The sequence below is a fragment of the Leptodactylus fuscus genome, chromosome 1 (assembly GCF_031893055.1).
Source record: "Leptodactylus fuscus isolate aLepFus1 chromosome 1, aLepFus1.hap2, whole genome shotgun sequence".
In the NCBI taxonomy this organism is placed as follows: Eukaryota; Metazoa; Chordata; class Amphibia; order Anura; family Leptodactylidae; genus Leptodactylus; species Leptodactylus fuscus.
The window spans coordinates 177,057,688-177,078,728 of record NC_134265.1 but is presented as its reverse complement, the minus strand read 5'-3'; the positions used below and the strand labels follow the sequence as shown (position 1 = coordinate 177,078,728).

At 42.8% G+C, this 21,041-nt stretch overlaps 1 protein-coding gene across 2 annotated transcripts in view; it reads right to left on the bottom strand.

The window, feature by feature from the left end:
- ACO1 (aconitase 1) overlaps nucleotides 1-21,041 on the bottom strand; it is a 40,932-nt gene that overhangs the window by 12,689 nt on the left and 7,202 nt on the right. For both annotated transcript variants that reach the window (XM_075279995.1, XM_075280004.1), the window contains exons 2-13: nucleotides 16,717-16,833; nucleotides 16,348-16,516; nucleotides 13,814-13,951; nucleotides 13,157-13,226; nucleotides 12,852-13,035; nucleotides 12,070-12,209; nucleotides 7,254-7,425; nucleotides 6,249-6,349; nucleotides 6,013-6,129; nucleotides 5,014-5,173; nucleotides 2,792-2,927; nucleotides 509-593 (exon numbers count right to left, since the gene is read on the bottom strand). In XM_075279995.1, coding sequence (XP_075136096.1) covers nucleotides 509-593; nucleotides 2,792-2,927; nucleotides 5,014-5,173; nucleotides 6,013-6,129; nucleotides 6,249-6,349; nucleotides 7,254-7,425; nucleotides 12,070-12,209; nucleotides 12,852-13,035; nucleotides 13,157-13,226; nucleotides 13,814-13,951; nucleotides 16,348-16,516; nucleotides 16,717-16,813 — 1,569 coding nt within the window. In that variant the 5' untranslated portion in view covers nucleotides 16,814-16,833. The remainder of the gene's footprint in view (nucleotides 1-508; nucleotides 594-2,791; nucleotides 2,928-5,013; nucleotides 5,174-6,012; nucleotides 6,130-6,248; nucleotides 6,350-7,253; nucleotides 7,426-12,069; nucleotides 12,210-12,851; nucleotides 13,036-13,156; nucleotides 13,227-13,813; nucleotides 13,952-16,347; nucleotides 16,517-16,716; nucleotides 16,834-21,041) is intronic.

Here is a 21,041-nt window from a genome sequence, read left to right as displayed (position 1 = left end):
CCCGGGTAAAGACCTATCGGTCCCAGTACTGTAGCTCTTTACAGTAAGAAGGGTGTTCCTGACAGTCCGTCAGGTACGTCCTTCTCCACAGCAGTGCCTATTGCGCTGTACTGTGCGAGTGGGGAGGAACGCCCCCCTCCCCTCCTGATAAAACTTGTCTATGGACGAGCACTGTGAGCAGAGGGAGGGGGCGTTCCTCCCCGCTCACACTCTACAGCGCGATAGGCGCTGCTGTGGAGAAGGACGTACCTGACGGACTGTCAGGAACGCCCTTCTGACTGTAAAGAGCTAAGGTACCGGGACCGATAGCTCTTTACCAGGGGCACAGATCAGGGGCACAGATCAGGAAAGCAGACAGTGTGCTGAATTCAGCGTACTGTCAGTTTTCCAGCAGTTTATAGAACTGCCTGTGCCCAAAAAGGTCCTCTCTAAAACAAACAAAAAAAAATCATGACAGTTACACTTCAATATTCAACCTATAAGAAGTCCAATGAATGCTGCACTATACCTGAGTAATGGCTTCCACAACAGATTCAGGCAAAGGCCCACTGTTTCCGATGCATGTCATGCAACCATATCCTACAACATCAAAACTGGGAAAAAAAAAAAAAAAAAAAAAAAAAAAAGACATTCAGTAAACATATTTTACGCAAGCAATACACACATGACTCGAGTGTCGCCTGCTGTACTGGTGCCAGACTGCAAGTTAGACATGACAACAGCGCGTCTTAATTCAACTGATTACTAAAGTCACAATATACCGTAGGTTTTAGAGGAGAAAAATAGGGAAAAAAAAAAAATTTCAGGCAAAAAATGGTAAAATATTTAATGTATGGGATTTGTAGTTTTGGAACAGCTGCAAGGCCACATTGACAGGTGACCCTGCAGCTGTATGGGGATGTATAGGGCGTTTTTTTTGTGGGGCCAGGTGTACTTTTTAGTTATACCATTTTGGGAAATGTTTATTGCTTAGATCACCTATTATGTAATTCAGAGGCAAAACAGAGAAAAACCCAGCGGTTTAGCACTTTTGATTTTGACGTTCACTGTACATAAAACTATTAGTAGACCGGGCATTTCCAGACACAGGGATACCTAATGTATATGTTTCACAGTAATGTTATACTTTTATATGTATTCTAGGGAAAGGAGGTGAACTTTTATTTTATTTTTTATTATATTTTTTTAAGTGTTTTTTGTTTTTTTTACTATTTTATTATCCCCCGCCTAGGGGGCTTGAACCTGCAATCATTTGATTGCAAGTCCCATAGACGGCAATACAAGTGTATTGCCGTCTATGGGAGATTCTATACATTACTATCGCGGAGTGTCATAGACCAGCCGCGATAGTAATATATATCTATGACAGGCCTCGGAGCCTTCATTAGGCTCCCAGCTGTCATCGGAACAGGTCGGCTCCTGCGGCCTCGCCGTGCAGGAGCCGGCCTGCATCACTAAAGGTATGGGGCCGGTGGGGACCGGCCCCGGGGATAACTAACTGCCGGGACCTGTGGAGGAGGAGCGGATTTACAGCATGCCACCGCTGTTTTTCTTCAGCGGCAGGAGCGTGGCAATCTGCAGGCCCCGGCAGCTAACACAGTCCCTGGCATCTGCTGTAATAGACCGGCGGATGCCGGGGAGTGTCTTAGCTGCCGGGGCCTGCAGATTGTCACGCTCCTGCCGCTGAAGAAAACCAGCGGTGGCAGTAGCGCGGCCATGCTGCAAATCCGCTCCTCCCCCCACATTCAGACTATAAGACGCACCCTCATTTTCCTCCGAAATTTTGGGGAAAAAAAGTGCGTCTTATAGTCCGAAAAATACGGTAGCTAAAATCCAGTGGTAGAAGTCAATGTATGTGTCATATCTTGTAACCTGCAGAGCATTGTTTATGAGGACAAGCTAATAAGTTTGTTAGCTTAATCCATACTTTCTGCAAAAACTGCTTTAACAACAAATTACATGCGGCACAATGTAATGCCCTTGGTTCCTTTCGGGAAAGAGGTGAAAAGACCACTAATCCAATCACAAGAATAAAATCCAGAAAATGTGGATGAATTATAATACATGCATAGAGTGGAGTAGGAAGTGATAAAGAAAAATCATCGTTATAGTCCATGCGAATAAACAATTACTAATACATGGTAATCCCATGGTGTGTGTGTGTGTATATATATATATATATATATATATATATATATATATATATATATATATATATATATATATATATATATATATATATATAGCTAATTCCTTTATTGCTGGCATTCTCACATGTGGCCTTGTCATATGAACAAGAATATTCACCTATGATCTAATTGGAACCTAGCAAGTACAGAAACATTGTTTAAGATAGAGGAGTCAAAATAGTTTGATAAGGGCTGCCTGGACTGAGACAGGCCCAATGTTGGGGCCACATAAGGTTCTTTAGAGTAGACTATAAGCCACACGTATAATTATGCTAATTTTATTTTGCTATGATAATGACTATTATAAGAGAACATTGTGATTGCCAATTGCCAGAATGAACTCCTATTTTGAGACATTTGACAAACTGCTCTGCCCCATCAGAGGTCCCTGTAGCTACGTCTCTTGATAGATTATAGATGGAGAATAAATCCTATTTGTTGCTATGACTAAGGGACTCAACACCATGTCCTGAAACGCGTAAGCTGTTCCTCTTTTTTTCTTGCTCCTGAAACATGTTTATGTTTTTTTATATCAATGAAGTAAAAGTTACATTTTAAGTATTTGATTGCCGGACGATAATTTTTTCTATAGAAACACATACCCCAGCTTGGAAAGGTAAGGCATGACACCACTGTCTCGGAGATAGTAAGTCACTACCCCACTGCCAGGGGACAGGCTTGTCTTGATGTAAGGCTTCACTGTTAGTCCAGCTTCAACTGCATTTTTGGCCAATAATCCTAACGTGTGGTAAAAAAAACAAAAAAACAAAACAATTACATAAAATTTGAAACAGCATAAACAGAAGATGTAATGTACTCCTTCATGACTACAAGATTATATAATATTGTGATTGTGACAATATCACCTTAAAGTGTAACTAAGCTTTAGAACAACTTTTTATTTGCTGGCAGTATTTGTGCCATTAATACATTTTGTAATATACTTTTGGATCCCTTTTGCTAAATCCTGCATGTTCTCACTTTTTCCCTTGTTTCTGTATTAAATGCTTTTCCTGCTTATTATGAAGAGACTATCAGTTATGCATTTCCAGTCCTGTATTTTTCTTTTGTGCATAACACCTTGTTCATATTAACTCTGTTGGGCAGGAATGCAGTATTTCTGTCTGTAAGCAAGCCCTGTATGTTGAAACAAAGCCCATTTGTAGTTTCCACACCTAGCTCCATTTGCATCCCTGTGCTAAACTCATTAACAGCAGGTGGACATCCAGGAGTGGTGTACTGAAAGACCTCTGAATACACAAACCCCCGACTTGGGGTCTGTAAGCCAAACTTCAAAAGGAATATGTTTTTTTGATAATCTTTCCCTAGGAGGACATACCACAGTCGTACCGTAAAATTCTTTGTGTGTGCAAGGCAGAACCGAACAAGGGGAGTTCTGACCCTGGAAGCCATGTGAGCAGATTGAGGCTCCCATACTGACATAAGCATGCACCCTGAGGCCTAGGAGTCAGGCTTCGGTGTACCCATTTTGGTATTGTTTTTATTTTATGCATTGTATTGTATTGTATCTTTATCTGTATTTGCTGGTTATCCACTGATATGTACACTCACCGGCCACTTTATTAGGTACACCTGTCCAACTGCTCGTTAACACTTAATTTCTAATCAGCCAATCACATGGCGGCAACTCAGTGCATTTAGGCATGTAGACATGGTCAAGACAATCTCCTGCAGTTCAAACCGAGCATCAGTATGGGGAAGAAAGGTGATTTGAGTGCCTTTGAACGTGGCATGGTTGTTGGTGCCAGAAGGGCTGGTCTGAGTATTTCAGAAACTGCTGATCTACTGGGATTTTCACGCACAACCATCTCTAGGGTTTACAGAGATGAGTCTCGATTTCTGCTGCGACATTCGGATGGTAGGGTCAGAATTTGGCGTCAACAACATGAAAGCATGGATACATCCTGCCTTGTATCAACGGTTCAGGCTGGTGGTGTCATGGTGTGGGGAATATTTTCTTTGGTACCAATTGAGCATCGTTGCAACGCCAAAGCCTACCTGAGTATTGTTGCTGACCATGTCCATCCCTTTATGACCACAATGTACCCAACATCTGATGGCTACTTTCAGCAGGATAATGCGCCATGTCATAAAGCTGGAATCATCTCAGACTGGTTTCTTGAACATGACAATGAGTTCACTGTACTCCAATGGCCTCCACAGTCACCAGATCTCAATCCAATAGAGCATCTTTGGGATGTGGTGGAACGGGAGATTCGCATCATGGATGTGCAGCCGACAAATCTGCGGCAACTGTGTGATGCCATCATGTCAATATGGACCAAAATCTCTGAGGAATGCTTCCAGCACCTTGTTGAATCTATGCCACGAAGAATTGAGGCAGTTCTGAAGGCAAAAGGGGGTCCAACCCGTTACTAGCATGGTGTACCTAATAAAGTGGCCGGTGAGTGTATATGCTCAGAGTGACCTAATAGTGCAGCACAGATCGAGAAGGGGTTAATGCGGTTATCCAGTTTCCAACATTAATGGCCTGTACACCCAGGTGTCAGACCACCGCAGATCACTGGTACAGAGGTGGTGCATCTATCTGTATTGTTTATATTCTACGAGCTGTGATGCTCACTCACCATACAAACTGTAGTGGAGATTGTGGTAATGCAGCACTGCCCCATAGATTTCAATGGGACAGCACTGCAGTGTCCACACTCGCTGCTACAGTATGGGCATCAGACCCTCGCAGATTTAATACTGATGGCCATCAATGTCAAACTGAATAATCTGTTTAAATAAAAAGTACTATTAAAGAAAACAATATAAACACAAAAACAGGAGTGGTGCTTACCTGCGCCCAGCATGACTGAAGGATTACTAGTGTTGGTGCAGCTGGTAATAGCAGCTATGACCACAGAGCCATGTGTCAGCTCATAGTCAGCATCATTATAGGAGAATTTCACTTTATCGTTATGATGTCCTTGAGAAATTTGGAAGCCTTTAAACCCTTGCTGTGTTAAAAAACACAAAACAAAAACACACCAAGTTGTATCAAAAGCAAATTTAAAAAAAGTCATCTTATAGTAAAATAAACTGTGGAAAATACTTAAGTTCCACTACTCAAAGAATCTGATAGCAAGATATACTGTTCCAATTTTATCATGAAAGCCTTGTGTGAATACCCATTACCAAATTCCTCTGTGTGAACACAGCCTAAGACTGTCTAGTCTGTTTGCTCTGTAACTTTTAGGGGTAGTTCACACATAAAAACAGCCTGGCTTATTTTGGTCCTGAAAAAAAACGTTTCCTAATTAGGAAGCTGGTTTTTTTTTTACCTTGAGGCGTTTTTGGAGCAGTTTTTAGTAAAAACTGCTTCAGAAAACGCCAGGCGGTTTTCCCCTCCCCTAAAGTGAATGGACTGTAAAAAAAACAACACTAGGCGTTTCCAGTCACTTCTTTTTTTGCAAAAAAAAAAAAAAAAAAAAAAAAAAAAAAAAAAAAAATAATATATATATATATATATATATATATATATATATATATATATATATATATATATATATATATATATATATATAAAAATATTTGGCGTTTTTCGCCTCCCATTCACTTCTATTGCTTTCCTCAGGCGGAATCCGCCTGAAGAAAGGTCATGTCGCTTTTTTTTTGCTAGCAGCAAAAAACTGCTAGCAGAAAAACAAAAGCTAGCGGTCTTCATAGACCACCATTGTATGGAGGCAGATTTTAAGGCGAAATCCGCTGTCAAAATCTGCCCCCGTGTGAACTAGCGCTTAGAGTATTAGTAAATCTCTACCAATGTGTTACATGAACACTAAATGTCTTTTCTTACCTTGGCTCCTAGGCAACTCTCAAAGTCGGTTTTCATGTCAGACACAGCAACCTTATCCTGAGGTCTCTTGGGTCCACTACAACAAGGCACTACAGTACTCAGATCCAGCTCCACCACCTGTGTAGATAAAATATGCTCAGTACAAACTAAACTACCGTATAATGTGGACATTATGGTTTTCATATTTCTATCTGCATATAAAAGTATTATATAGAAAATCATGTTTCTGATATTACCTGAGTGAAATCAGGGTCCTGTTCTGTATTACTAAAGTCCCTGAACAGCCCAGCAGCCTCTAAATACTGTTGAATGTATTTCACTTTAAACTCTTCACGACCTGTGATGGGAAAATATAGCATTAACATTTCATTCGCGATTTAAGACCCAAACTTACAGAATTTTGCTTCAAAAGACCACTGCAATATTCCATTGTTACCCCCTCCCCCAATGACTCAGTAATTTGGGATACAAAACATAGGTTACAGTGTGGTCATGATTACATAAGCTTCGTTCAAACTATGGGAAAGTGTCCCAATGCAAAATCTGCAATGGTACCCATACTTACCAAAATAACTCCTCCAAAAAGAAAAGGGACTCAGTTGTAGACCTCTGTTACAAGGTTATTGCCTCTTCAGTGTGAGCCAGGGTTCTGGCAGGATGTCTTAGAGGTCTCAATGTGGGACATGAGGTGTAACATGTCTCATTGGGGAGATGCCACTGCGAGGTGTACAGGGACTTATAAGACCATGCATGTTCTGATAAGAGCAAGCTCTTCTTTTCCGACATGGGGTCTATTTGCATATTCCTACCCAGAAACTTTAGGAAAGCATGCATGGTCTAAGAAGTCCCTGTACATCTCATGGTGGTGTTCAAAGCTGCAAAGGCATGGCCACCTCTAAGATTTTGTATTTAATCCACAAATAATACACTGTACTTCTAAGTACTACAAAGAATGTCATTATCTCATATCACGGCATACCAGCCATGCTAAGCAGGGACAAAAGAAAGTGAAAATATAAGAATGTAAATGATGTTGAAAATTTAATTTGTAGGCTTAGTAGATGCACGGCCTCACACGGTGGAAATAAAGGGCTGCATTCATTAGACCATGGCGTGTTGCCAAACGCCAGTACTGCAAAAATATATATATATATATATATATATATATATATATATAGCTCCTCTAATGCAATAAAACAATAGCACACATTTTTTATCATCATTGTGAAGACTGCCCTTACCAGTTTGCTGTAGATACTGTACACTGACCAGATCAACAGGGAAAAATGCTGCAGTGGCTCCATACTCCGGACACATATTGGCAATAGTGGCACGATCAGCAATGGACAGCTGTGCCACACCGGGGCCAAAAAACTCGACAAATTTTCCCACAACTCCAACTTGACGGAGATGCTGCAATAGAGAAATGCTGATTTATTGCAAGCCTGTCACAGTGAGGCCAGGTTTACACTTGCTCCAGGCCTGTCCGCTGTATTTGATACAATGGTGGTTTTGTAAGTTTTCCCATCTACAAAGAATGGAAAGGTCTGTAAATTTTATCATTGGTACACTTCAACTGTGAGAGATTCTTAAAATAAATAATCCAGGAAAATTACATTGTAATATTTTTAAATAATTTGCATATTGCATGAAATAAGTATTCGATCACCTACCATCCAGCAAGAATGCTGTCTCTCACAAACCTCTTTTTTTTTTTTTTTTTAAATTAAAATAAGCCCTCCGAATCTGCACTCCTTACCTGTATTAATTGCACCTGTTACCTGTATAAAAGATTCCTGTCCAAACTCAAATCACACGCCAAGCACTAGTGGAAAAAAGAAGCGAGTGGCTCTCATTGAAGTTAATGGGAGACATTTTTGGCAGTGGATTTTGAGGTGGATTAGCCCTAAGGAAACCAGGGACAAAATTGTAGACCTTCAAAAGGCTGGGATGGGCTACATAGAATAGGCAAGCAGCTTGGTGAGAATGCAACAACTGTTCATGCAATTAGTAAATGGAAGAAACACAAGAAAAAAAAAAAATACGAATTTTCCTCAGTCTGGAGCTCCATGCAAGATCTTAGCTCGTGTGGAAAGGAAGATTCTGAGAAATGTCAGGAATCAGCCCAAAACTACATGTGAGGACCTAAATGAGAGGTGGGGACCACAGTCTCCAAGACTACAGTCAGTAACACACTACGCCGCCATCCAGAGGAAGCATAAGAGAAGGTCATCTAGTCAGATTAAACCAAAATAGAACTTTTCGGCATCAACTCCACTCGCTGTGTTTGGAGGAAGAGAAGGTTGAGTAAAACCCCAAGTAGACCATCCCAACCATTGATCATGGAGGTATATTTCATGCAATAAAATGCAAATTAATTTTAAAGTCATAAAATAATTTTTTTCTTCTTTTTCTAGATTCTGTCTCACAGTGTAGCTATGATAAAAATTACAGACGTCTTCATTCTTTGTAGGTGGGAAAACTTGCAAAATTGCCAATGCATTAAGAGCGTATTTATATTACAATATAGACACACATTATATATCCAGCTGCATTCATAAAAATAAAGTGTGATGATTTTTCAATGACACAATGAATATATGTTTTAATGTGTATAGACTACCTATAGCACGTCACCAAGATCAGGAGTGGATTTAAGAAAGATATATTAAAAGATTCAATTCTAAGTTTTGTTTTTAGATGCACTCCTGGTTTTTGTGTGTGGGGGGGGGGAAAACAAAACAGGTAAGGGGCTTGCACACTTGCGCCCAATGTCCGCCCTGTGCCATTCCGCCCTCAGTCCTGAGAAACTGGAGAGGGAACAGTTTCCCAGATGTCAGCTTTAATCATTTGAATGGGCTTTTAAAGGTGAGCGCCGGCATCCGCCTGCGACCTCTCCACACAGGAAATTTTTTTTTTCTTTTCTACGGCCGTAGGCAAACTGCATGTCAGCTTTAAATGAATGGGTTTTAAAGCTGACCGCTGGATTTTTGTCCCCTGTCCAGTTTCTTGGGCCTGAGGACGGAAACCCAGTGGAATGGCACAGGGCAGACACCGGGCGCAAATGTGTACACCCCCTAACACAGATGATATATCGATCCAATACTACAAGTGGCTTAAGGTGCAAAAAACATCCCCTCAAACTACAGATCAGCGAATGAGTACCGTATATACTCGAGTATAAGCCGACTTTTTCAGCACATTTTTCATGCTGAAAAAGCTCTCCTCGGCTTATACACGAGTCAGGGTCCACGAAGCACAGAAAACTGAAAGGACCTGGAAGGGGGAGGTCCTTTAGTGCTACTGCTCTGTGATTGGCTTGTCATGAGGTCACGTGACTGAGGTCATCAAAGGTCCTGTAGCCACTGGTATGTAACATCTGCAGATAAGGTTGAGTCTAAATCCTAGTAGCTCCGCCCACACCAGAGTCCGATCACATGGTCATCAGAGGTCCTTTAGCACACTAGGATTTAGCATCTACCCTGCAGATGAGTGGCCACGATTAATTGTGTCTTATGGAAGATGTCTGTTGTATGGAGGAGAGGAAGCTACAGTAACGTGACACACACAGTTCCCTTCCTTTAGTTACTATGCTTATTAATGTCAGGCATTTGGGGTTATTATTATTATTTATATAGCACCATTAATTCCATGGTGCTTTACATTTGGGGGTTACATACAGTACACAGAATATACAGGTAGATATAATACTGACAGTGATCGGCTGGCACAGTGGGGTAGAGGGGCCTGCCCACGAGGGCTTACAATCTATGAGGGAAGGGGGGTAGAGACAGAAGGAGAGGGGGAGACTGTACAGATGGGGGTGCGGTGATAGTGTTATTGGAGGTTGTAGGCCTTCCTGAATAGGCGAGTCTTCAGGGCCTTCTTGAATTCTGTGATTGTGGGGGTCAGTCTTGTGTGTCTTGGTAAGGAGTTCCAGAGTATGGGGGATGCACGGGAGAAATCTTGGAGACGGTTGTGTGAGGAGCGGATGTGGGCAGAGCGGAGTAGGAGGTCATTGGAGGATCTGAGGTTACGTGTGGGCAGGTAGCGGGAGATTAGTTCAGAGATATATGGAGGGGCCAGGTTGTGGATGGCTTTGTATGTTAGCGTTAGTAGCTTGAACTCGATTCGCTGGGCTATGGGTAACCAGTGGAGGGACTGGCAGAGGGGAGCAGCCGATGAAGATCGGGGGGTGAGGTGGATTAAGTGAGCAGCGCAGTTTAGGGTGGACTGGAGGGGGGCGAGGGTGTTAGCTGGGAGTCCATGCAGAAGGGTGTTGCAGTAGTCTAGGCGGGAGATTATGAGGGCCTGGACGAGCATCTTGATAGTTTCCGGAGTGAGGAAGGAGCGGATTCGGTGGATGTTCTTGAGCTGGAGGCGACAGGAGGTGTTGAGGGTTTGAATATGTGGCTTGAAGGATAAGTCAGAGTCCTGGGTTACCCCAAGGCATCGGGCCTGTGGGACAGGGGTAAGAGGGGTTCCATTAACTTTGATAGATGGGGCGGGTGGAGGGGCCATACAGGAAGGGCTGAAGATGATAAACTCTGTTTTTTCCATGTTGAGTTTGAGAAAGCGGGAGGAGAGGAGGGAGGCTATGGCCGCTAAGCAATCTGGAACTCTGGCCAGCAGGGAGGTAATGTCAGGTCCAGAGATGTATATTTGGGTGTCGTCGGCAAAGCAATGGTACTGGAAACCATGAGATTCTATGAATTCGCTCAGGCCAAGGGTGTAGATGGAGAACAGGAGGGGTCCTAGGACGGAGCCTTGGGGGACACCTACAGAGAGAGGGCGAGGTGAGGAGGTGGTGTGCGAGTGGGAGACGTTGAATGTGCAGTCGGTGAGGTATGAGGAGATCCAAGAAAGGGCCAAGTCTGAGATACCAAGGGATGAGAGAATTTCTAACAGGAGGGAGTGGTCAACTGTGTCAAAGGCAGAGGAGAAGTCAAGAAGGAGGAGGACAGAGTAATGGCACTTGGCTTTGGCGGTTAGAAGGTCATTGGTGACTTTTGTTAGGGCAGTTTCAGTGGAGTGACAGGGTCTGAAGCCTGACTGAAGTCTGTCAAAGAGCAGGTTGGACGAGAGATAGGAGGAGAATTCTGAGTGGACGTGTTGCTCAAGAAGTTTTGAGGCGTACGGGAGAAGTGAGATGGGACGATAGTTGGCAGGAGAGGACGGGTCGAGGGACGGTTTCTTAAGTATAGAAGTGACAGTGGCGTGTTTGAAGGCAGAGGGGAAGGATCCATTGGTTAGGGATAGATTGAAGAGATGGATTAGGGCTGGCGTAATAACTTCAGTGAGCTTGGGGATGAGATGTGACTGAATCGGGTCGAGCACGCAGGAGGTGAGGTTATTAATTTAGATTGAGTAGCTCCATGTGCCTCACTTTAATAACAGTTAACCCCATCATGTCCCTCATATTAACCCGTGTACTTCATATAAGGGTTATTAATATGTGAGACACATCGGGATACTAATAAAGGACCTTGATTATGAAGATACCTAATTATTACCTTCATATGTCCCACATATCAGTAACTCTTATGTGAAGCACACAGGGGGTTAATGTGAGGGACATGATGGGGTTAACTGCTATTACTATGAGGCACATGGAGTTACTAAGCTGTAATGCACATGACCAGACTTTTTATCTGCAATGGTGGATTCCCCCCCCCTCGGTTTATACTCGAGTCAATAAGGTTTTCCCAGTTTTTTGTGGTAAAATTAGGGGTGTCGGCTTATATTTGGGCCGACTTATACTCGAGTATATATGGTATCTATTCCTTCACCTAAAGCCTACCAAGCAGAAGTCTGTATTTTTATAATGCTTGTGCGATGGGTATTTTAGGGACTTCCCAGCTGTACAATACAGATTTTCATCTGCCAGATATCATATGGTTGCTAAATTTGAAGGAATTCCTCTGAGAAAAAACACAGGCAGCATGAAAGAAAAGTATATTAAAATGCAGCTTCACTTGCAACGGAGAAGCTACCAGTAAGAATTTGTAGTTTTTTTTTACCCACCCAACAAATAAATCATAAGAATAAAAGTAATACCTTAGTCACAGTGAGTACAATATCTGTGGAGGTCACTAAATGGTGAGGGTTGCCTATCAGTTTATATCCAATGACTTCAGGAAGCACCATACTGATTGGTTGGCCAAGCATGACCGCCTCAGCTTCAATACCTCCGACACCTGGTTGAGTAGATACATGTACCAAAGTAACAAATCCAAAGAAATGGAAAGTCAATAATGCCAAAATGAATACATACAAAATTGAGCTGCAGCATCTACCATAAATATACTTAATGTTCATAGAAATCAGGTGCCTTGCATACTTTTATGGTAATAAAGCTGCTCCTTCTATTGTCCTGTCTTTCATAGGAGGACTAGGTTGGCTCGTATTCCATATGCTAGCTGTGTGACAGTGACTTAAAAATAAAACAAAAAAAGGTTGTGACTAGAGATGAGCGAACACTATTCGAAACAGCCGTTTCGAATAGCACGCTCCCATAGAGATGAACGGACGTAGCCAGCACACGGGGGTTCAGTGGCCGGCTGCCGGCAAAGGCTGTGTGCCGGCCGCTTCCATTCATTTCTATGGGAGCGCGCTATTCGAAACGGCTGTTTCGAATAGTGCTTGCTCATCTCTAGTTGTGACCAGTGGGCTAAGTGTGGGAGAACCTCTTTACTAGACTGTTCATTCTTTCATTATTAAACATTACTTGCTCACTACTGGACGCCCATTATGTACCAAATTCATATGCATCAAAAATGATGCGATTCTTGCTGTGTTAACTTAGCACAACACTTTTGTCAACAAGATGTTCTGCTTACCCCAACCAAGAACTCCAAGGCCATCGATCATTGTGGTGTGGGAGTCTGTCCCAACAAGACTATCAGGGTAGTACAGACCATCCTGGTCAAAAACTACTCTGGCCAGATACTCCAAGTTGACCTGATGAATGATGCCTGAGCCTGGTGGGATGATCTTCATATTCTGAAAGGCCTGCGAGCCCCACTGCAAAAAAATATCAGCAAGAGAAAGTCAGAACCAAATATACATAGTAATGCACCTTACAAATATGGTAGGGTTCATTCTTCACTAGAAATACCAATCCAATACTCTCTGACATACTTACTTTTAAGAACTCAAATCGTTCTCTGTTCCTTTCAAATTCCAATTCCTGATTTTTTTGTAAGCTGTCTTCCCTAAAATATATGACATAAGAAGGAGGAAATGTGCAGATAAAAGTGACATTTATTTTCCTGAAGTTAAACCTTTTGGCTAGGCATGCAGAAAGTGGCTTAGGTAGAGGTTTTCCCTTCATATATCCTCAGATGAAGATATACGTGCAGAAATGTCTGCCACCTATTCTTCCCAGCAGTTCTCGCATGCACCAGAACTTGCTTTGTGAATAAAGCTGCACAGATTGCATTGCTTACTTTTAGTTTTTTGTTTTAAATAAGGTGGTTGCCCAAAAGGATACACTTTATTCCCAGTGAACATGGCCTATAAACTGTGCCTGGCAGCCATCTGCATTCAAGCAATACCATACAAAGCCCACAGAACTCAGTTGTGCTTTTTCCTAGTTTTGGACCACCACAATTTAGAATATTAAATTGATTAGTTGCATGATTTTTGTGTGATTTTGTGCAATACTGTGAATTTGATGGATAAAAATATGACTGTGCACATCATTAGTCGGGGTCTGAATATTCCACGGACACTGACAGAGACAAGCATTCAGAAAGTCAGCAGAGCATGCATAAGACAGACTGCTCAGGAACCGTCTCACCTTCTGTTGAAATCAACTTGTATGGAATGATCAATCACTAAGTCTGCCGGGCAAACCGGGTTAATTTTTTCTGGATTTCCTCCCAATCGCATTACTGCATCACGCATTGCTGCAAAATCCACCACTGCAGGGACACCGCTGAAAACAATAGGTACATATAAGAAACTGAAGAAGAATGGTTTGTTATGTCTCTATACATTAACTACAATGCAAATAAGAAATGTGGCTGACTGAGGAAGTGTTAAACTTTTCAGGCATGCATGATTTCCCAATACTTAGTCCCTCCTTTCTGTAAAATGGGCGCCAACCTCCTCAGACGTCTCTATGGACACTCCGCTTTGGTAGTCTGCTCCGCTAATGGATGAACCATCCGGGAACAGAAGTGTGTCTCAGTATCCCAAAGAACCTTAGGACAGATTTACTATTGAAAAATCATGCAACAAGCTGGTATACATGATTTACACCAAATTTGTCTTACATATTCTGGCACGGTTACTTTTTCAACAAAGGGAAGGGCTTAAAGGGCCCGTTTTAAGAAGATAGATAATGCGCCAAAAAAAATAAAAAATAAAAAATAATGTAGCAGAATGATGGCAATTTTTTTTTGTCAAAAACTAAACCAGTAACTAGGGGGTGTAACGTTAGACCACACAGTCTAAAGAGTTTCTAGTTTACCATTCAGTGTTGTAAAATATCTGGTATAATTTTAATACAGACTAAGGCTGGTCTTAGACGACCGTAGTTTTGCACCGCAAATGGTCCACAATTGCGGGTTCAAAATTGCGGACCATTTACGGTCCCATAATTTTCTATGAGGCCTGTTACACGGTCGTAGATTTTGTCAGTGGTGTGGCGTGCCGCAACCGTGGTCCGGACAGTATACCGCATGTCCGCGCTTTTACGGCACGGCAAATAGAAGTCTATGGGCGCGTGAATTTTTGCGGATATACACTGAACATACATCAGTGTATATCCGCAATTGCAGATATCAACGTGTGTTTTGTGGTGTGTTTTGTTTTTTGCGGATCCGCATAATACTGATACACACGGAACGTTGCGGATGCACTTTGTGGATGTCTGCAGAATTAATTTTTAAAGTGAAATTTGTGTTGCGGATCTGCAAATTGCGGACCGCAAAAACCCCTACGGTCGTGTAAGACCGTAACTAACTTGCACGGTCTTGATTTAGACAGTATTCATAAACCCACATCCAGGGAATTTTAACTGTACACTACACGTTTATTGTAAAATCTGTATTGTGAATCAGATGGTGCAACTTTGACCAAGTATTTTGCAGTGTTCAGTGTCCAAAGGCTCCAATTCAACATACAGAGAACAAAAAGAATATAATATTAATTGTTGTCAGGCTGGTATACATTGATGTCGGTTCATTTAAGGTAAATGGGATATCCTTCCTCTGTCCCCGACGGGTAGGAATCAAAATTATATATAGTTAGAAATCGGTATGTGCATGTGCCTAGATTATACTTTATATCTAACGGTCTCTGGTCTCCAACCCCCCCACCCCCCCAAAAAACCAATTGCGCTGGAGCCTCATTTCCTGTTGTGAAAGCGGGGTGCACTCTTATTTGTGTATCACTGGGAATGCATCAGTATACTCTGTAGTCACCTGCATTCAAAAAAAGCACCCGCTGAGCATATATATCTGTTCTCAGATTAGAGCACCCTGAATATCCAAGACTTTGTGCTTACTACATTGCAGGTGTAGTTTTCTCTGCCTTTAGTGTCCAGGTTTTATTGTGCACTCATGTCACTCAGGGTATTTTAACACATCTTTATTCTAGCAATACATGGGGAGCACCTTTACCCCTCAGATGCCACCCGATAGGAAAACACGCTTTTTTATTTGGTGAATGTTTTATCTTCTTTATTGTCTAGATTATAGCTAGTAATTATATATTGACCCTTATATGGGGGGCGTGTGCGCGCACATGCTTGTGTGTGCATGCGTGTTGGTGTGCTTTGTGTGTTTATTATATATTTGTGATTGTGTATTATTTACATTCTTGGACTGAAACTGAAAGCAAGCATAAGGGCTAGCTCACACAGGGAGCAGTATGGGGTATTTTGGTCCTGATTCTGACGCAGGAAGCCGCATCAGAATAGGGCCAAAATGCACCTACCATGACTGTCCCAGCTTCTGACAGTCGCGGCTTCCCGCTCCTGAGTTGGCCCAAATGAATGGGCCTAGTCTGAAGGGTGCTGCTGCGAGGTGGACGCCTAGGCTGAATTAGCAGAGGAATCCGCCTGAAGAAAGGGCAGCTCACTTCTTTTTTCGCTTCTTAGTAAGCTAGTGGTCTACATAGACCTCTATTGTGAGGGGGCGGATTATGACATGGATTCACCGCCAAAATCCGCCCCCTCTTGCCCCGTGTAAACAAGCCCTAACTGCCACATTACTTTGCAAAAAAGGTGACCAGATTCAGGACAGTTTTTTACCCTTTATAATGTCAAATGTGTTACAAGCATAGCATTAATCAGAGATCACCAATAGTAGAAAATATGACAATTACGTGAAATCCTGCAGTATAACTCTTGCTGGACGGAACGGGACTTCCACATTCTCATGCTGAGTGACTTTCCAGTTCAGGATATTATCTACATCTTTGCTTTTTACCAGAAATTCATCACAATTCCTGATGGCTGATTCAAGGAGGACTCGAATGGAGAAGGGTAGACGGTCTGAAAAGAAAAGGAATGTAGTAGATATTACACACAGTATTTAAAAAAAAAACAAAAAAAAACAAAAAAAAAAAAACACACCTTGTGTGGGGAGTTTGACTGAGGCAGTATACCCGTCACATGATAAAAAGATGACAGGGGAACAGAAACCTGCCAATGACTGACCAATTCACCAATTGTCTGCAAAATATAGGACATACCATATCTTGTATCCTTCAACTTCTGGAGATTGAAAAATGTCTTGTTGGGCTCAGCAGGGTTGAGGGGCTCCACTAAGTGCTGGAAGGGATTGCTCATAGTTCTTCTTTCAAGCAGATCTTAGAAAACATGGAAAATTGTCAGCTTCATTCATCAAGTTCTTTCCAGCAACTACAACAAGTTCAGCCTCCCTAGATAAACTAGCATAACCATTCTGTCGGGATTAAAGGCGATGAGAGAAGAGAAGAAAATTAGTACTACAGTACTACAATATGGCTGTCAGTCCAGAAATGTTTTTTCTGAATTGAAGAGTGGCCTGTTAGAAGTATACTCCTGTAGGAGGGCTGGGTGTGGACAGGGCAGGTAGTACTGTAAGTAATTGTTGGTAGAATTCAGTTTTTTTAACTCCTTAGAGTATGTTCACAAGGAGTTTTTTTTGCAGGCAGATTTTGAGGCGGAATATGCCTCAAAAACGTCTCCCACTCATTTCAGTAGAAGCCAGTAGCAGTTTTCTTTTCCTCTAGCTGATTTTTTCAGCCAGAGGGGGAGAAAAAAAAAAAAAAAAAAAAAAGAAGCGACATGACCTATGTTCAGTCAGATTCGGCCTTGAAAAACCGATTGAAATCAGTGGGAGGCGGAAAAACTGCTAGTGTTTTTTTTAACATGTTTTTGCAAAAAAACGCTAGGGTTTACAATGTGCTGGAGGAGGAAAAAAAACAAAAAAAAAACAAAAAAAAAAAAACACACACAATGAAAAGCGCATCAAAAAATGCAACAAAAAGAATGTAAAAAGAAGTGTCAAAAAAAGTTCCTAATTCCTGAAGTAGATTTTTTTCAGCTTGCAAAAAAACTGTCAACATACCCTTACAATATCTACATTAGGAGAAATTTCTAGTCAGCAAAATGTAAAGATGACCAAAAAAAATAAAAAATAAAAATTTACACACAAATACACCTACATCTATTGCAACAATTCTATATGTAAAAGGTAAAAAACACTTTTCCTGTCAAGGATCTGTAACCCAGAGTCAAGATATCTAAGTTCTGGAATGTAAAGGGTAAACAAGGAAAAGGTTTGCTCAGCAAAACACGAGTTTCTCCATTTCAGCTTTCTGCACATTGGACTAAGAACAGGGACAAAGTTCACAGCAGCAACTTTCTAAACTTATTCCTCACAGGAACAGTATGCTGTGGTGGTGGGGGGAGTATGGGCTAAAACATGGGAGTCACAACAGCGAGAAAAAAAATTATTCTAATTCTGCATTATAAAATACTAAGAGATTTGTAAAATTGCCCAGAACAAAGCCACAATTCACACTTCAATCGGACCCCTCATGCTTGCATGCAAACAATATGGGACAATTCAGTCCTGTGACTACGACTAGCTTTTGACAAAGATGTGATCAGAATTTATTTAGTATTTGGAATTTAGAATGTCTTTTATTCTGATCCTCTGAATGTTTAAGGCAAAAGAAAGTACAATTGTAGTGTGAGACTGGCCTAACAGGATTGTCCAGCTAATTTAGCCAGTTAGGGGAACAAAGAGAAGTTGTCCATTACATAGACAAGCCACACATTTCAATGGACAACTGTGGAATACTTAAAAGAGGCTATCCACGGCTAGTTCACACAGTTTTTTGCTAGAAGATTTTGACGTGAAATCCGCCTGCAAAAACGCCTCCCATTCATTTCAATGGAAGCCGCTAGCTTTTTTTTCCCCGCTAGCGGTTTATTTCAGCTAGCGGGGGAAAAAAAAAGCGACATGACCTATTTTCAGGCGGAGTCTGCCTGGAAAAACCCATTGAAGTCAAATGGAGGTCGGAAAATCCATGACAGTTTTTTACGTGATTTTTGCAAAAACCGCTAGCGTTTTTCAAAGAGAGGTTTCCCGGTCCAGAACACTGTGCTGGAGCAAAGTAAAAAAAAAAGAGAAAAACTAAAAAGGCCTCAAAAAAACCCATTTGTTAAAGAGGACCTTACATGGTTGAAGAGCTATCGGTCCCGGTACAGTAGCTCTTTACAGTCAGAAGGACGTTCCTGACAGTCAGTCAGGTACATCCTTCAAAGCAGTGCCTATCGCGTTGTACAGTGTGAGTGGGGAGGAACGCCCCCTCCCTCTGCTCACAGTGCTCGTCCATAGACAAGTATTATCAGGAGGATTGCTGGCAGCTTTCTGTTACAAGGGAGCTTTACTTTTTAGCGTAACCAGAGATCATCGTAACCCGAGGACAACCTATACTGTCAGGAGTAGGGGAGAGTTCCACACGGCTCAGCGTCATCACTGGGCAGTAAGGAATGCCCCCTCACAGTACAGCGCTATAGACAGTACTGTGAGGAGGGGCGGTCCTGACAGACTGTCAGAAACGCCCTTCTGACACTGAAGAGCTACGGTAACGGCACTGATAGCTCTTCAGCGGGGGCACATAACGGGAAAGCTGAATTCAGCGCACTGTCACCTTTCTAGCAATGCATTACACCGCACGTTCCCCAGGACACAAAAGGTCCTCTTTAAGCCAAAATGGGAACAATAGCAGCAGAAAAAAAAAAAAAAAAAAAGACACCATGTATGAAGGTTTATACAGAGGTTATACAGAGTGTTCAGCAAGACCCTGCACATTATTTCAACTTTTCATGAAAACCCAAGTACCCTTTAGAGAAGCAAGGTAAAGAATAAAAAAGTGGAGGATTTCACAGAAAGATTATACCATTTATAAAGTGACACAAATACTGGCAGAAATTCCAAAGTCCAAGAGTTCAGTTCTGCTTCAAACCAGTGCAAAATGCTTTATAACTGGCCATAGAAGTGGCTAGCATTACAATTTGAGTTAAAAGTTTCTCAAGAGCAGTATTACTGGGCCTTATGTAACCATGTACTATGCAAGAAAGATGTGGAATATGCCTGAGAACAAGAGAGACACTTGGCGGGTGACTCAGCAGAAATCCCTGGCACTGGAATAAGTATGCCCATCCCCCTTCTCTATCCACAGGCACAAATCTAGCTGAGAACTTTGCCTCAACAAATCTACAGTATCAAAGGGTAAGTCTCAGTTCCCAAAATCAATTATTGTAGATAGAGATATGAAACTGTGCTGACGAGAAGGACAAACTATGGCTCCCACATATTATATTGTGGTAAAGTATCCAGTAACAAACCTTCAGGTCCATCAGCGGACACACACATGAGGGGAATCCATTCGGAGATACAATAGAAGCTGAACGGGCTATGCTCACACACCTTTGTGTCAGGAAAATCAGGCTTGTAATCTTTATGGAATCTGCAGCACTGACCTAATGCTAAAAACTGGAGTTTCTGCTGCAGCAGTGCCAGCGGATTCACATGCTGGTTAGTCCTCCTATAATGTAACAGGGCCGATCCATATCATTTATTAGCTACGTTATGGTGACGCTTCATTATACTATACTAGCATTTGCCCGCAACTTTGTCTGCAGGTTGGCGTTTGCGTCAACCTACGCAAATGTATGCAATTGCTGGAGGTGATGTGCTGCGTCCTGCCGCGCTGTATCTCTACAAGTACAGTATATGCAGGTGTGGGCCACCCCGCCCCGCCCCCCCCCCCCCCCCCCCCCCCCCCGTCGCAAGCACTCCGTCCCAGGGTCCCCCGCTGTACCGGGAGTCCCTGGCCCCCTTCCACACCCGATGCCCCCTCCCGTGTGCCCCCCACCTACTCACCCCGACCCTGGACCCCCTGCTCCCACCCCAAATCCTCCTCCTTTGCGCCCCCCACCTCCCTAAACTCCCCTGCTGTGTGCCCCCCCCCAATCCCGCGTGCCCCCCCCATATCGCGTGCCCCCCCATACCACGTGCCCCTGGACCTCCCCACGACATAGGTTGCAGAGCTGAAACACCTGGCGTACTCACCAAATATTTGGATGCGATACTGTGTGCGATAGCTACATCTTAGACTGTCCGGCAGATTCCATAGGTCGCATCTGCCAGCAGCCACTGCGGCACAACAGGCCGAACCGACGTTGCCGATAGCGGTGCAGGTGACTCCCCCCCTGGCAAAGGCAGAACACTTCAGTCCCCCAGTGTGCGCACACAGCCAATGCACTTCTTGCACCCCCACACCAAGGCCACTTGTTTGGGACGCTCCGGAGCTTGCAGTAGGCACCATGTTCTCCAGCGTCTACATCGTCCATAGCGCCGCCCACACAATGCCGCGGTCCTATCGGAAAGCGGCTCAAGGACCTGCGATGACGTCATCTCAGGTCCTTTAGCCTCGCAGGATGACGAATTCGGGGTTAGCAGTTGCGAGGTGCGGGCATTCACCAGCATAATACATAGCCTATGTTTCATTCCAGGTTC